General features: G+C 41.7%; 2 protein-coding genes and 1 pseudogene across 2 annotated transcripts in view; all 3 read right to left on the minus strand.

Moving 5' to 3' along the window:
• Nucleotides 1–2,498, minus strand: part of LOC126405241 (C-factor-like) — an 8,943-nt gene extending 6,445 nt beyond the window's left edge. The window contains exon 1 of the mRNA XM_050068884.1: nucleotides 2,298–2,498. Within this exon, the coding sequence (XP_049924841.1) occupies nucleotides 2,298–2,441 (144 nt within the window). The 5' untranslated portion in view covers nucleotides 2,442–2,498. The remainder of the gene's footprint in view (nucleotides 1–2,297) is intronic.
• Nucleotides 2,499–6,314: 3,816 nt separating this feature from the next.
• Nucleotides 6,315–9,976, minus strand: LOC126405252 (C-factor-like; annotated as a pseudogene).
• Nucleotides 9,977–12,746: 2,770 nt separating this feature from the next.
• On the minus strand, nucleotides 12,747–16,631 carry LOC126405242 (C-factor-like). Its single transcript, XM_050068886.1, has 6 exons — nucleotides 16,439–16,631; nucleotides 15,398–15,452; nucleotides 15,084–15,271; nucleotides 14,831–14,992; nucleotides 14,582–14,692; nucleotides 12,747–12,929 (listed from the first exon to the last, which is right to left on the minus strand). Exons 1-6 carry the CDS (start codon nucleotides 16,580–16,582, stop codon nucleotides 12,816–12,818), a joined length of 774 nt encoding a protein of 257 aa, XP_049924843.1. The 5' UTR covers nucleotides 16,583–16,631; the 3' UTR covers nucleotides 12,747–12,815.
• Nucleotides 16,632–17,544: the final 913 nt, after the last annotated feature.

Here is a 17,544-nt window from a genome sequence, read left to right on the forward strand (position 1 = left end):
AAAGTCATAGTATAGTATGTCGTCCAAAATAATTCATAAAAGACATAGTATAGTATGTCATCCACAATCATGAAAAAATGTCATAGTATAGTATGTCGTCCAAAATAATTTATAAAAGTCATATTATAGTATGTCGTCCAAAATTATGAAAAAAAAGTCATATTATAGTATGATGTCCAAAATTATGAAAAAAATGTCATAGTATAGTATGTCGTCCAAAATCATGAAAAAAAGTCATAGTGTAGTATGTCGTCCAAAATAATTTATAAAAGTCATATTATAGTATGTTGTTCAAAATTATAAAAAAAAGTTTTATTATAGTATGTTCTCCAAAATCATGAGAAAAAAGTCATAGTATAGTATGTCGTCCAAAATCATGAGAAAAAATTCATAGTATAGTATGTCGTCCAAAATCATGAGAAAAAAGTCATAGTATAGTATGTCGCCCAAAATCATGAGAAAAAACTCATAGTATAGTATGTCGTCCAAAATAATTTATAAAAGAGATAGTAAAGTATGTCGTCCAAAATCATGAAAAAAAGTCATAGTGTAGTATGTCGTCCAAAATAATTATGTCCAAAATTATGAAAAAAAAGTTATAGTATAGTATGTCGTCCAAAATCATGAGAAAAAGGTCATAGTATAGTATGTCTTCCAAAATCATGAGAAAAAAGTCATAGTATAGTATGTCGTCCAAAATCATGAGAAAAAAGTCATAGTGTAGTATGTCGTTCAAAATCATGAGAAAAAAGTCATAGTGTAGTATGTCGTCCAAAATCATGAGAAAAAGTCAGTGTAGTATGTCGTCCAAAATAATTTATAAAAGTCATATTATAGTATGTTGTCCAAAATTATGAAAAAAAGTCATAGTGTAGTATGTCGTCCAAAATAATTTATAAAAGACATAGTATAGTATGTTGTCAAAAATTATGAAAAAAAAGTTAAAGTATAGTATGTCGTCCAAAATCATGAGAAAAAAGTCATAGTGTAGTATGTCGTCCAAAATCATGAGAAAAAAGTCATAGTGTAGTATGTCGTCCAAAATCATGAGAAAAAGTCAGTGTAGTATGTCGTCCAAAATCATGAGAAAAAAGTCATAGTATAGTATGTCGTCCAAAATCATGAGAAAAAAGTCATAGTATAGTATGTGGTCCAAAATAATTTATAAAAGTCATATTATAGTATGTCATCCAAAATCATGAAAAAAAGTCATAGTATAGTATGTCGTCCAAAATCATGAGAAAAAAGTTATAGTATAGTATGTCATCCACAGTCATGAAAAAAGTCATAGTATAGCATGTTGTCAAAACGTGAGAAAAAAGTCATTACATAGTATGTTGTCAAAATTTGAGAAAAAAGTCATAATATAGTATGTTGTCAAAATGTGAGAAAAAAGTCATAATATAGCATGTTGTCAAAAAGTGCATGCATGCATACTCTTATCGTGATTGCCCACCAGCAGATGGAGACATTAAATACAAAGCTTTCAGAGTATGTAACATTCATTCCTTATGCAAAATAAGTAAAAGCATGTTGGCTCTTTCTGATAGTTCATTTTAAAGCCAATATTGGCTAATACGGATACTCTTTGGTACCCATACAACACATTTTCATTCAGATATCTTGAGGTGAGAGTTAAAGGGACCCTTTGTAAAAGGCCATGTTGTTACCTCGCCAAAATTTAGCCAAACTTTGGGGCATTGTTTAGTTCACTTACCAACAAGTTATGCCAGTATGGCACCAACAGATGCCTCAGGTTGTCCGTTTAGTAAGATACCGTGACCTTTGTGCTAGCTCCACCCTGGGTGTGTCACTGTTTTCATTCATCACTGATGGCCCATTAGAGGTGTGTGGCTGTGCTATTTTCTGCACAGACTGTCTTCTGCCTGTATTTTCTTATTTTCTGTGTTTGGGATGTTTATAGGCGTGTACCCCCACCCTGCTGAGGTGAGGTTGGGGCTTTATAAAAAGGCTGCATCCAGGTGTGAGACTGTAAGCAGCAGGCAGCATCCAAGAACCACAGATGAAATGTCAAACAAGAGTGGATTTAGGGTTGGCTTTAACGTAAACTTTTGCAGGAGAGCATGTGTACAATCACTAACTGGCAATCCTGCATAGTATTGACCAGTTTAAATAGTTTATCAGGTATTGCTACATTTTAAGGAGAACTATCTGAATACTTTCCCCACCACTGCCTTTATCTGTGCAGGGTTTCAATCACTGCAACTTTTTGGTGTTGTCTGTTCTGTTATTTGTTGAAGACTTCAATAAGTCACAGAGGAAGTACAGAATCTCACCTCAGCCCTGGGTCCATCTGGGTCCCTGCAACAGGCAAACAGCTTTCTCAATGGACGGGGGGACTCCACCATTTGCTTAACCATCTCCAGGCCCAGGCCTCTGTTTGCTCCTGTGATAAGCACGCTGACTGGTTTAGCCGCCATTTCCTCTGCCTCAGTTTACACAATTCTCTGTGCACTGAGCTCTCTGAGCTCTTATGTAAGCCTCAGTGCTTTTAGCCTGGCCACTCCCACGTTCTCATGTGGCAGTTTGTTTAGGATATCCCATCCTCTGCTTCTTTGCTCCACCTCAATAATTGTGCAAGTCACTATGATAAGTTAGGCATGTGCAGAACTTAGCGCACATACTGAGAGAATGTAGTGTTGCCAGAAATGAAAGATAACAAACATACTAAAATATATGGTCATAACATTGAAATATACTAGATGAAAAGAGGGAGTGTAGTTAGTGTTTGCTTTTTAAAGCTCCAAGAACAAGAGTGCAAAGCAACTCTCACACAGTGAAGGACTTCCTGATGACAAACATAAAAGAAACTGTCTAGTGAGCTGACTTCTAGTCAAAGACACAACTTAACCAACAGTTTACACATGCTGAGTCATGTTAGACTTTGATCTTTGTAACACATTGATGGGGAACTTGAGCGCATTTGCAAACCAGATGTACTGTCATATGCAAACAGTGCAAAGATTAGCCTAAGACAACCTTGCCTTTGGCTCAATTTATTAACTATATTGAAATAACACAACATATACTCAAAACTGACTGGACTTTCCCTGGGCAGGTGTGGACTAGTCACACACCAGCTGACATTGCACAATATGATAACTACACGAATATAGGGCACATGCTACGCTACAATAAAAAAGTAACAATACACCACACAACAGCCAGTGTCATCTTTCTGACCCACAAAGCCCTCTATAGAAGCAGGGAAGCACTGCGAGGGTCATTTTCTTGGAATCCTCCGGGGCTTTCAACAACATCCAGCCCTGCCTTCAAGTGAAAAAGCTCCGGACGCTGTATGACTACCTCACTGTCTGACCACAGCATGTCAGAGAGGATGGCAGTGACTGAGATTATGATAAGCAACACCAGCAGCGCACCTCAAGAAAATGTCCTGGTGTCATTTCTTTTAACTCTTCTGGTTCAACTCAGGTTCATACCACCTAGAATTTTTTTTTTGCAGCAACTCCTCCATTGTTGGATGCATCAACAAAGACAAGACACCACCATGTTACACCACCATATTTTTAAACTAGCCTAGATTAGACAAACCAAATATTGGCTCTAGATAGTGCAATTCATGTTTTTTGCATCTCCACCATAGTTAGCAGCCCTTCCACGACAAAAGCATCGGGAAAGCACTGACTTGTAATGTGAAACTGCTTCATTCAGTGCTTTTACCGGTTTAAATAATCTGGTCCCTTTGTTGTGGAGAGAAAGAGACATCTGCAGATAAATTGGTTCCCAGTAAAAACCTCCTGAACAATGAACACTGAAGGAATTATAATTAAGAGGAGTTTCAGCTGGTTGCAATCTGCAATCAGAGCCCGGTTTCACTCTGAAGTCATTGAAATCCAGCGTTTGTGCAGTGACTTGCTGCATCAGAAACCAACAAAAAAAGGCGTTCTTTAATGTCAGGATGATACACGGACGGTTGTTGTTATAGTTTACGGTGCCCGCCCAGTGGCGTCAGGGGTAAACGTGGCAGGACAAGGACGAACGTTATGGTGGCAAAAGTCCGTCTGGGGCCTCGGGGTGGTGGATGGGTTCAACAAACACCAACTATCACCCAAGAGAGCGGTTTTCGCATCCCGTAAGATTCTAAAGCAAACCCTGTTGTTTTTTCCTAAACCCAACCACGTGCGTTTGTTGTTGAAGGAAAAATAACGACAATTGGCGGTGTCGTACCGACGCAGTGTGTTTATTTTATAAGAGACTGTATGTAAACATTATATTTCCTGTGACAATGGAAGTGTATTTTGAAAGAAGACAATGCCTGTAACAGGCAGAATTTGACACGGTCCCAGAACGTCAACAACTACTCACTATTCCTTTCAGCCAAAACATGATATTTTCCAAACCCTAGCCAAGTGTTTTTGTGCCTACACCTAACCACACATTAACTCCAGCTGTCCCAACATATAATTGAAAAATAAAATGTAAAGAAACAAACATTTAACATGTCCACCACATATGGAATGTAGAAATGTAACATATCTGTGGTTTGAAGACACAATACCAACTGTTAAACATTCCCAGAAAGAGATTACCTTACCTGCCTGAGGCTGGCAGGATAAAACAAACACGCCTGGCAGGAAAGCATCCACCTTTGTCAGGCGCAAACTCTTTTGCAGACAAGAGGCTATTTGCAGCCTTCTTCTGTTTGTTCATTCTTTGTACAGTAGCCATGATTTGTACGTCCTGTAAGTTACTTTCCTTTAATACCTAATTTATCTTATTATCGCATAGTGTTTGTTGTTTTGGTCGTTGTTTTTTTTTTAAATAAGTTTGCTTTGTCATTGCAGAGCTATAACCACACACACTTATCTACCCTGCCTTTGAAATAAAACTGCTCTGCTCTCAATGGAACCTGCTGCCTGCTTCCCCTTCTGTACTCATATCAATTGAGTCAATGCCAGTGTTTCTCCTACGACCAGCAATTATTCTGGCGACTGGGTTGCCTCTCACCCTCTCCATGACGGGCTGTGGCAGATGAGCAGCTCATTCAGTCACCAGATCGTCCAAACCAGATAGTTCTGTTCTTATTTTAGTTTTATACACCTCTTTGTTTTTGTTTTTTATACCTCTATTTATTTGTACTTATTTCTGTCCTTGTGTTACTGCAACAAATTTCTCCTCTGGCAATCAGTAAAAGCTTATCTCAAATTTTATGTTTTTTGTTTTTATGTTATTTTGTAGTGTTGTGTGGTATCTCGTGAGCCTGGGGACATTTCAGAAGATGAATTAGAGCCATTTAGTGTGAATCATACACAGCATCGATGCATCCAAAGCAAAAATAGCTCAGGAACGTGAGCTTGGCAGACCACACAAAAGACACACTGTGTCAGACAATCAAGTGATCCATTTAGAAATAAAAAAAAAAAGTAATGTGACTTCTTTGATGTCAAGTAGTTTACATGTATTTATAAACCACTACAGTCATTTACATATGACTACAATTATGAATCTAATGAGTCAAAGAGAATCTGGTTATCGCTGCACAAATTGACAGCAGAACAGCAATAAAGCAATGACAAGCTATAATGACTTACTTTAATATGTACATATTTTCATCTGTTATAATGGCACTAAAGCTACAGCAGTGGTGTCGGCAGGGATGCAGGTTGGCATTCCCACCACATGGCTGCACCGTTTCTGTGTGAAACAGCACATTCAGGATTTCTGAGAAAGGATTTACAGAAGCTTGCAAATCCTTGGTAAACAAACAGTATAAATGTCCACCCTGACAAGTAATGTACTTTAATACAGTAGATTAAACTCTCAGGTTTCTTAAAAAAAGTGTATAGTATAGTATAATACATCAGGCTGATAAACAAGCAGGATGAGTATACTCTACTGGCACATTTTCATTTGTTTTTTGGAAGAAATTCACTTTTTTTCTGACAGAAAACCAAATTATATCATAAATTTAATTCTTAATTAGCAAACTAATTACTTTGTTAAAGTGGAAATTTATTATGCAATAAATACAGCAACTAAACTAAGCACAAAAAGTAAGGAATTTTGTATTTGGTAGATTATTTCTTTGTTGTAACAATGCTTCGTGGCAATAAATCTTATACCGTTGGAAAGCCTGTTTATTTCCCTTTTGAATGGTGCCACGTTTGTAAGGAACATGCATTTGTGGGATGAGCAGCAGAGCTGAGTATGAGGGTTGCTCCCATGAAAAATTTGCCAAATCTTCTCTGCCAATGGCAAACAGCTTTGTTTTTTTGGCTGTTGGAATTGACTCTTATTTTGAGCTTCTGGTACCTCCAGGTGCTGACAATCAGGTGCCTGAAGAAGACGTGTGTATCAAATCATGTAAGTGCTTGTTTGTGTGTAAAATGAGATACAAGCAACATAATTAAAACTAATGGTTTATTTCACATGGGTTCATTTAGTGATTGACATCATTTTATGAGGCAGTTCTTTAAAGCTACCAGGGTACAGTATCGCCCTTATAATCCAGGTAGGCTCCGTTATGCTCCTCAGTCAGGGAGGCCATCACACGAAACATCCCCTGCACACTCTCCGGAGGATCAATCTCGGCCTGGTGGTCAGAAACACACAGTTAACATGAAGGCTGGCAAAGGAGGTCAGTTCTCCTCACTCTTAAGTTAAGAGTCTGATGTTTCTACGAACAGACCAGTTGTAGACTCCCTGAGACTGAAGCCCATTTCAGTTGTTACCTGACACGCTTAGGCCTCCATAGTCAATATGTGGAACAGTTGATAGTCAGTTTCTGTACCCTTACGTTCACCTTTGGGGGTACCCCACCTATAAAGGGGTGTCTCCCGCTTTGCCTCTCCCCTTTTGCTGCTGTGCTCCATGGGAGAGGTAAGCCACATTGCTCTTGTAGTACTTTATGTGTTTAAGCCCTGTTAAACTACAACTAACCCTGTTAAGCTACATTTATAAATTAATTTTATGCTAACATATTACCCATCTACTGAGTAGTACACCCACCTCATGCACTACCACTACAACACTGTGTTTGGCCACATGTAAAATTGGCTTCAAAGTCCAACACTGTTCCTGGGATTTGTCTGAACCGGTGTTTTTCCCAAGGCAGAAATGCTCAGCCATGGAGATGGTGCTTATTTCACGATGATATATCTTGTAGTATATAATAAAAACACACATAAGGACATGTTTAACAAGTTTAAAATCTTGATTTTCATTTGAGGGCATCTTTCATCAAACAAGCTATCAATCAGAGCTGACTTAATCCTTTATAGATGTATGAAACCTGCTGACTCACGTCCTTTCCACGCATGTCAGTGCGCACCCAGCCAGGGAGCAGCAGAGAAAACAGGATCTCATCCTTCTGCAGCTCCTCTGCAGCACACAGTGTCAGCATGTGCATACCTGCCTGAGAGGAGAAGAGAAGAGAAAGAAGAAAAGGAACGGACAGACAGAGCAATTAGGGTGATTGAACATCTCCACCTAACAAATGTAAGATAAAACCTTTGAGTAGCAGGTCACAGTGTTAGCAGGTTGTCACTCACCTTGCTGATGCGGTAGGAGATGGCAGGGAAGGTAGCATAGTGCGGTTTAACCTTTTCCATTGAAGCCAGATAGGAGGCGAGGTTTATGACGGCCGCTTTGCTGGTGGACATCCCTGACATCCCACTGGCCTTCACTGCTGCTGAGCTCCTGAGGCAGGAACTCCTAATGACGACCACCAGAAAGAGAGTCAACAAGAGGAAACTTTCAGTGTACACCATTAAAGTTCTGTGTTTCAGGTTGTCCTCTCTCTCACTCTTATGATGTTCATGGGGCCCATGACATTGGTGTTGAAGGAATTCTGCACGTCCTCGGGAGGGGTTTGCTCTAGAGTGCCGTTGACCAGGATGCCTGCGTTGTTAATCAGCAGGTTCAGACCAGCCGTCCCCAACAGAGAGCCCACCTGCTGGGCACACTGTTTAATGCTACAAAGGTCACTGGCGTCTGACAGAGAGAGAAAGAAAGTGGAACATCAGCGGTGGTCAGTAGCAGAGTCAGATAAATATCAGAGCTCTGCACTGTTCATAGAGTCGAGGCCTGGACATGGAAACAGGATGAGAGAGCTTGTACCCAGACGGATGATGGAGATGATGTCAGGATGCTTCTTTGCCAGTGTTTGTAAGGCCTGTTAATATACAGAGGAGACATGTTTGTAATTCAGCAAAGAATCCCGCACACTGTCGATCACTTGTGCTCACTTTTATCCAGTGGTAGAGAGTAACCAAGTTTTAATAAAGTACTGTACAATTTTATAATACTTGCACTGATCACATGATTTCTTTCTATGCAACCAACTGGCGAATCTCATTCAGGGAGCCCTATTTAAACTGCTCTGGCCTGCCTACTGTTGCTGCTTCCTCTGCAAGCTGCTTTGCAACCCGCCTCCATCCCAGCTCCTCCTTTTCATGCCGTGTCTGACGTATCAATGTCATTACTGTTTGTCACTGATGCTGCTCTGCTCTGTTCCCGGGAGTCTTTGCTGCTGCTCTCCCTGTCTTAGGCTTTCCATGGAGGCACATGGAAGGGCAGGAACGTTTGCCTCTCTACCTCAGGCTCTCCTCATTTGCACGTAGAAGGGCAGACAGGTGTGCTCTCTCTGCCTCAGGCTTTCTACCTAAGCACGCAGAAGGGTGGAGAGGTGTGCTCTTTCCACCTTATGCTTTCCACGTAGGCACGTGGGAGAGGCTTTCTGCGTAGGCCTGAGGAACAGCGGAGGGGCCCCAGAACAGAGCCATACCGCCAAATATAACACTGTGCCAAATATAATATTGCAAATGTAAATAAAGTTTTCTTTGACAAAAGTGTTCCTGACTGAAATCAACTTTTTCATAGGGGTGGCCAGATGGGATCATTGAAAATCTTGAGGTCCTCAATCCATAAAACTCCCACCCCAAATCCGCTCACTTACCAGCTCTGTTGGCCTGTGCATTGGGGCCTAGCCAGTCATGGGAGCAGCACTATTGCAGGGGCGGTACTGCGCAATTGGACAATGGAATTTTCTTTTTAAAAAGGACGCTGATAAGGATGAGCGCCCCCTCCCCTGGGTCTAGTGGTTCGCTGACCATAATATCAGCTTCCTTCCCTCAATCCCAACAAAATGACCAGCTAACATAACACTACCAATATTTACTAACAAACACAAGAGGACAGACACTGGTTATCAGGGTGGACAAAGCCCCTCCTAAGGGTCTGGGTGTTGTCCACACCATTGATTTTAAAGAACAAAACACTGGGAACAAGCCTTCTGAAGTCTCAGGGAGACTTGTTGGTATCCATAGAGCACATTTCTATTCACATATCTTGACGTGAGAGTTCAAGGGACCCTTTGAAAATTGCCGTATTGTTCCTTTTCCAAAGTTTAGCCTACCTTTGGAGCATTATTTAGCCCCGTTACCGACAAGCTATGCCAACAAATAGGGTCACAGCCTCTTACACAGCAATGTTAGCCTGTATTTCCTTATTTTCTGAGTCAGGGATATTTATGTACATCTATCCCCACAGCACTCAGGTAAATGATTCTGGGGTTGGCTTCATCTTCTTTAATTTGTGCTGGCCAACATTAGACCTACTATATAAACAGAAACCAGCAATCCTTTCAAGAATTGCTACTTTTAAAGGAGAACTACCTTCTTCCAGTTCAAGAATTGCTACTTTTAAAGGAGAACTACCTTCTTCCAGTACTGCGTTTGTCTGTGCAGGATTCTTGCTTCTTTTCAATCAGTGCAACTTTTTGGATTGCGACAAGATTTTTTTTTTTTTGTTGAAGATGTCAGTGGGCCACAGACAAAGTAAAGACTCTTATCTCAGCCCTGGGTCCATCTGGGTCTCTGCAACAGGCAAACAGCTTTCGCACTGGATGAAGGGTCTCCACCATTTGCTTAACCATCTCCAGCCCCAGGCCTCTGTTGGCTCCTGTGATAAGCACGCTGACTGGATGAGCTGCCATTGTCGTCTGCCTCAGTTTGCACCTTCCTCTGTCTCTCTGGGCTCTTATATACACCTCGGTGGAATGCCTACAGCTTGGCCACTCCTACTTTCTCATATGTCTATGTGTTTTTGTCCGTCCATCCTCCATTCCACCTCAAAAAATTGGGCAAGTCCCTGTAATAAGTCAGATAAGTGTGAACTTAGCGCACATACTAAGAGTATGTAGTCTTTGATGATGAGATGACATGATGAGTTATGTTAGATTGTGATGTTATGACGTAACACAGCTGACGCAACACACTGATTATTGTGGGGAACTTGAGCCCACCCACCAACAAGGTATACTGTTATGTGGAAACAGTATATAATAAGGGTCTATTTAAGTGTATAATCACTTGAAAATAATTGTTGTGTTTTTGTTACCTTAGAATGAGCCACTTATATCTGTATAGGGAACAGGGCCTCTTCTAGGTAGATCCCAGTGTTTCTACAGTAGCCCAGAACAGAACAGCAAAACCAAACACTGGCTTTAGCTAGGGCCATTTGCATTTTTGCATCTGCCACCATAGTTAGCAGTCTCTTTGCGACAAGAGCTTCCTTTTTTTTTTTTTTTTTTTACGAAAAACTGCTTTATTTGGTGTTTTTGCCAGTTTAAATTACTGGGTGTGCTTGTTTTGGAGAGGAGGAGACCTCTGTGAATAATTTGGCTCCTGCTAAAATCCTCCTGAAAATCTGGATCAAAGTTAAAAGTAAAAAAGGTTAGCACACATCAGTAGGTGCTGGGCTAACAGCCCGTCATTAACATGCCAAAAGGCAAAGGAGAAACACTGATACCTGACACAAAACTACTTTATTTAGTGGTTTTAATGGTTTAAATCACCTCGTCTGTCCTGTTCTGGAGAGGAAGAGACCTCTGAAGAAAATCAGGCTCCCAGTAAAAACCTCCTGAGCAATCAACACTAAAGGAATCCTTACCAAGGAGAAGTTTCAGCTGGTTGCAATCCATCATCTTCACCGCTAGACACCACTAAGTCTGCCTACATCTTCAAACTTTTCCTTTCAGCCAAAACATGATATTATCCTGACCCTAACCAAGTGTTTTTGTCCCTAAACCCACACATTAAACACAGCTTTGTCACAACATGAAATTGAAAACTGAAATGTAAAGAAAAAAACATCTGCTACACGTGGAATGTTCAAATGTAATATATCTGTAGTTTGCAGATAAGTACAATACGAACAGTTCTGCCAACTGGGTTGCCTCTCACCCTTTCCATGACGGGCTGTGGCAGATGAGCAGCTCATTCAGATTCAAAATGTGGAGACCACAGACTATGTTTTGCTCTTGTACAGTTCTGTTCTTATTTAGTTTTATACACCTCTTATTTGTTTTTTACTTTCTCTATTTAACTATACTTATTTCTATCCTCGTTCTGCTGCAACAACCAAATTTCCCCTCTGGGCATCAGTAAAGGCTTATCTCAAATTTTATGTTATGTTGCAATGGTGTGTGCTATCTCAGTAGATGACTTTGAGCCATTTAGCGTGAGTCATACACAGCGTTGATGCATTGAAAGCAAATCAAGCTCAGGAAGATGAGCTTGGCAGACCACAGACCTTATCAGATCAGGCTGATAAACAAGCAGGACTCTACTGGCACATTTTCATTTGTTTTTTGGAAGAAATTCAATTTTTTTCCTGACAGAAAACTAAATTATATCACAAATGTAATTGTTAATTAGCAAACTAATTACTTAATAAAGTAGATATTTAGTATGCAATAAATACAGCAACTATTTAAAGCTGCAGAGCTGATAAATCAACTTCAAAACGGAGAGTTGAATCAACACCTCTCTCACATTGTCTCAAAAATGTTACACTATAAGCTTCACAAAGGCAGTATTTATTGCAGGGCTACTGGACTGGATGGCATTATGATATTATGATATATGCTCCTGTAAATTTGTCCATTCCCCTGCATCTTTAACATGCATGTCAGGAGAGGCAAGTTGGTGACAGGACGGCTCACACTGACGACAGGCAGACAATTAACCCAGGAACCAGTCTGCTCTGATAGAACTCGTATAACTGAAGACAGAAACTGAAACTGACACTGACACTGAGTAGGCACATCAGAAGTGTGTCTTGAATTTTGAGAGGATTTAATTCCCTGTTTTGTTTTGTTTTTTGTCACTGCCTACTCCTGGTTGTCCCTCTCCACAGACCTGACCTGTGTCACCAATAGTGCGTGCAGAAGTTCCCAGACAATCTAGGCTAGGCTTTACATCAGGCAGCCACACCTGGGAAGTAGAGGTGGGCGACAAGGCGGACTGGATGCGTGGGGTGGTCTAGGAGTTGATTGACAGGAAAGGCCGCATTTCAGGCTGCCCTGAGGGAGGGTTTTGGATGATCTTGCACTAGGAGAGCGAGTACTCGGCCATGACTAGGCCCAGCACCCTGCTGCATCCACAGCGAGAGCTGACCCAAGTCAGGGTGCAGCTGGACTACGATTCTGGGGAGGTAACCTTTTCCAACCCCATCAGCATGATGCCCATCTACACCTTCACCAATGTCTTCACTGAGAGTATGTATCCTTTCTTCTGCCCTGGAGCCAACATCAATGGCAATAACCCCAACCCACTTAAGATCTGTGTTGAACAGCCACAGATAGTGGTATAAAAACACCTCACAGAGGATGAAACATCAATTTAAGAAATTTCAGAAGAGTATATCAAAACATTTAAGTGTATGTTTGTGTGTAAAATGAGATACAAGCAACATAATTAAAACAAATAATGGTTTATTTCACATGGGTTCATTTAGTGATTGACATCATTTTATGAATCAGTTCTTTAAAGCTACCAGGGTACGGTATTGCCCTTATAATCCAGGAAGGCTCCGTTATGCTCCTCAGTCAGGGAGGCCATCACATGAAACATCCCCTGCACACTCTCCGGAGGATCAATCTCCCCCTGGTGGTCAGAAACACACAGTTAACATGAAGGCTGCCAAAGGAGGTCGATTCCCCTCACTCTTAGTTAAGAGTCTAATGTTTCTACAAACAGACCGGTTGTAGACTCTAAATTTTTGATTGTCAATGGAGGCCCTGAGTGGCAAGTGGGGAAAAAAATCGCTGAGCCATTTTCTAAGTCAAATTTCTCTCTGTTTTGAGGGGGCAGAGATACAGGCTGTCTGCCCCATTCATTACTATGAAAATCACTCAGTGGTGCATGAAGCCTAAAAATTAAATCTACACAAATCTTCTGCAACATGGAGCTCACAGAGTTAGCATACTAGGGACTGTGTTCCATTCAAGTTGGAAGTCGGAGGTCAAGGCTGGGAATAATGTCACACTTGAGTTGACCGTGTTCCAGTAAGTCAGAAGAAGATGTTGTTGACAATGCCAGTTCCAAAGAGGTTAGCCAGTGTTAGCAATACCAGCTGATAACAAGGCTTTACGCTGTATTTTACACATACATACACTGGAGAAACATCTCCACATATAGAAGTTGGACAGGACTGTGTGTGTGACTGTTTTAATGAGACACAAATAAGACAGAAGTGCTAACAAACAGTATATTACTACAACTTTAATGACTGTTGATGCGCAAAGCAGACATACTGGATTTTGAGGTCAGGGTCTCTCTGACTTTCTGACTCGGAAATCTGACTTCACTTGGGCATTCCAGTTGAAATTTCTGACTGGGAACATAAAAATTGCAACTGCCCAGTGCAAATGAAACGCACCATCACGTTAGCCAAGTGACTAGCTTCCAGTTTAGCCCTCTGCTAACTTAAATGCCATGGAGATGACTGCTTATTTCACTCATGATATACAGCTGCTGGGAAACTGCTGCTGTGAAACTGCTGGGTTCTGGCATTCATGTGGATACCACTTGACATGTTCCACCCTCTCAAACACCGTTGCAGACCAAGTGCCCCCCCTCATGGCAGCCACACTCCCCAATGGCAGTGGTCCCTCAGCAGAAAAAAAGCAGCATGTCACACTACAAAAACTGTTTAGAAATTGCCGGTGGAGCGTGACAAAAAGCTAAAGGTGGCGACCTGACTTCTAAATTTCCCAGGTCCCAATCTGCTCAAGGATTCTTGTGATGTACCGGTATCCCAGATGTACACCTAATCTAAGGTGAGGCCTCCTTGGATTGTACTTGGCTCTGACCTGTCGAGGCATGGACACAGGATCTCTGGAAGTGTCCTGTGGTTCTGGTTAATAGCACATGCCACAGATGCTCATTCAGATTGGGATCTGGGGAATTTGGAGGCCAGATTGACACTTTAAGGTTTTTGTCACATTCCTTGGGCCATTCCTGAGCGATGTTTGCAGTGCAGCATGATGCTTTTTTCTGCCACTGCCATTGGGGAGTACTTGGTCTGCATTGGTGTTTGAGTGGGTGGAACAGCTGGTATCCACATGAACGCCCGAACCAAAGGTTTCCCAGCAGAACAATGCATTGGAACAAAATAATCAAAGTTATTCACTTCACCTGTCGGTGGTTTTAATGTTTTGGCTGATCGGTATCTTGTAGTATATAAAAAAACATGAACTATCAATCAGAGCTGACTTAATCCTTTATAGATTCATGTATGAAACCTGCTGACTCACGTCCTTTCCACCCATGTCAGTGCGCACCCAGCCAGGGAGCAGCAGAGAAAACAGGATCTCATCCTTCTGCAGCTCCTCTGCAGCACACAGTGTCAGCATATGCAAACCTGCCTGAGAGGAGAAGAGAAAGAGGAAAAGTAATGGGCAGACAGAGCAACTAAATTGTCATGCGATTGAACATCTCCACCTAACAAATGTAAGATGAGACCTTTGAGTAGCAGGTCACAGTGATAACAGGTTGTCACTCACCTTGCTGATGCGGTAGGCGACGGCAGGGAAGGTAGTATATTGCCGTTTAACCTTTTCCATTGAAGCCAGATAGGAGGCGAGGTTTATGACAGCTGCTTTGCTGGTGGACATCCCTGACATCCCACTGGCCTTCGCTGCTGCACGAAGATGAGGCAGGAACTCCTAATGACGACCACCAGAAAGAGAGTCAACAAGAGGAAACTTTCAGTGTACACCATTAAAGTTCTGTGTTTCAGGTTGTCCTCTCTCTCACTTTTATGATGTTCATGGGGCCCATGACGTTGGTGTTGAAGGAATTCTGCATGTCCTCGGCAGTGGTTTGCTCTAGAGTGGCACTGACCATGATGCCTGCGTTGTTAATCAGCAGGTTCAGACCACCCGTCCCCAACAGAGAGCCCACCTGCTGGGCACACTGTTTAATGCTACAAAGGTCACTGGCGTCTGACAGAGAGAGAAAGAAAGTGGAACATCAGCGGTGGTCAGTAGCAGAGTCAGATAAATATCAGAGCTCTGCACTGTTCATAGAGTCGAGGCCTGGACATGGAAACAGGATGAGAGAGCTTGTACCCAGACGGATGATGGAGATGATGTCAGGATGCTTCTTTGCCAGTGTTTGTAAGGCCTGTTAATATACAGAGAAGACATGTTTGTAATTCAGCAAAGAATCCCGCACACTGTTGATCACTTGTGCTCACTTTTATCCAGTGGTGGAGAGTAAATAAGTATACATCTATTAAAGTATTGTACAGTTTGAAGATACTTGCACTTTACTAAGTATTTACATGTTTTAGGCTACGTTATACTTCTGCTCCACTACATGTTAGAGGCGAATATTGTACCCATCCTACTTTTATTTAGATCATTAATACAAAATAAGCTGTAAATAAACTAATAATAAATAAATTATATATTCTATTATGATATATGGTGTTCAGATGGGATCATTGAAAATCTTGAGGTGGCAGCAAAACCAAATGTCATAACTGAATTTCAGCAGTTCAGTTATGCTGTTGAAGTATATAGGCAAGCTGAAAACTATGCCAGTTAAGGTATCACATTAATTTAACAGAGTACATTGATTTTACTGGGAACAAGCCTTCTGAAGTCTCAGGGAGACTTGTTGGTATCCATAGAGCACATTTCTATTCACATATCTTGACATGAGAGTTCAAGGGACCCTTTGAAAATTGCTGTATTGTTCCTTTTCCAAAGTTTAGCCTACCTTTGGAGCATTATTTAGCCCCGTTACCAACAAGCTATGCCAACAAATAGGGTCACAGCCTCTTACACAGCAATGTTAGCCTGTATTTTCTTATTTTCTGAGTCAGGGATATTTATGTACATCTATCCCCACAGCACTCAGGTAAATGACTCTGGGGTTGGCTTCATCTTCTTTAATTTGTGCTGGCCAACATTAGACCTACTATATAAACAGAAACCAGCAATCCTTTCAAGAATTGCTACTTTTAAAGGAGAACTACCTTCTTCCAGTATTGCGTTTGTCTGTGCAGGATTCTTGCTTCTTTTCAATCAATGCAACTTTTTGGATTGCGACAAGATTTTTTTTTTTTGTTGAAGATGTCAGTGGGCCACAGTAAAGACTCTTACCTCAGCCCTGGGTCCATCTGGGTCTCTGCAACAGGCAAACAGCTTTCGCACTGGATGAGGGGTCTCCACCATTTGCTTAACCATCTCCAGGCCCAGGCCTCTGTTGGCTCCTGTGATAAGCACGCTGACTGGATGAGCTGCCATTTTCCTCTGCCTCAGTTTGCACTTTCCTCTGTCTCTCTGGGCTCTTATATAAGCCTCTACGGAATGCCTACAGCTTGGCCACTCCTACTTTCTCATATGTCCATGTGTTTTTGACTGTCCATCCTCCATTCCACCTTAAAAAATTGTGCAAGCCCCTGTAATAAGTCAGGTAAATGTGAACTTAGCGCACATACTGAGAGTATGTAGTCTTTGACATGATGAGTTATGTTAGATTGTGATGTTATGACGTAACACAGCTGAGGCAACACACTGATTATTGTGGGGAACTTGAGCCCACCCACCAACAAGGTATACTGTTATGTGGAAACAGTACAAAGGCCGAGGCTAAGGCGACCTTGCCTTTGGTTACCTTTATAGACTAAGTGCTGGCATAACACACGATTTACTCAAAACTGATTGGGCTTTCCCTGGACAGGTGTGGACTAATCACACACCAGTGCTTTTAACACTCTTCCATTGCTGGATGCATCAACCAAGACAGGGAGGAGTACAGAGGATGAGCTTTGCCTCGTGGTGCAATAAAAATCACCTGAAGCTCAGTATCAGCAAGATCGAAGAGCTGGTGATAGAGGACCTGGAGGCCTCCCTGTCCCAGTTATCATCCAGGCAAAGACAGTGGAGAGGGCGGACTCTTACAAGTACATACAAGTCCACCAATGTCCCCTCATGGAAGGGACAGAGCAGACCGTTCTTCCTGAGGTGACTTGAGTTTGTGAAACAAAGCGCTGCAGCCAGTGATCTGTTTTTCACTATGGTTTGCTGGGGTGAGGCTGGTATGGCCAGCAGACATAACAAGCTGGTAAGGAAGGTCAGCTCTGTGGTCTGGCTGCAGAGGATGATGATCAAGAGCAAAACCATCCAGGATAACTGTAAGGGGAAATTCTGTTTGATCATGCCGAATCCTGTATAATGCAACCTTCGATTGAATCAACTCTGGCCTG

This window comes from Epinephelus moara, chromosome 18, assembly GCF_006386435.1.
Source record: "Epinephelus moara isolate mb chromosome 18, YSFRI_EMoa_1.0, whole genome shotgun sequence".
In the NCBI taxonomy this organism is placed as follows: Eukaryota; Metazoa; Chordata; class Actinopteri; order Perciformes; family Serranidae; genus Epinephelus; species Epinephelus moara.

Coding starts and splice junctions, on each gene's coding strand:
- LOC126405242 (XM_050068886.1), bottom strand. CDS start 16,582: ATGGCAGCTCATCCAGTCAGCGTGCTTATCACAGGAGCCAACAGAGGC. Junction 15,453..16,438: donor CAGATGGACCCAGGGCTGAG/GTAAGAGTCTTT, acceptor GTATATTAACAG/GCCTTACAAACACTGGCAAA. Junction 12,930..14,581: donor CTGACATGGGTGGAAAGGAC/GTGAGTCAGCAG, acceptor TCTGACCACCAG/GGGGAGATTGATCCTCCGGA.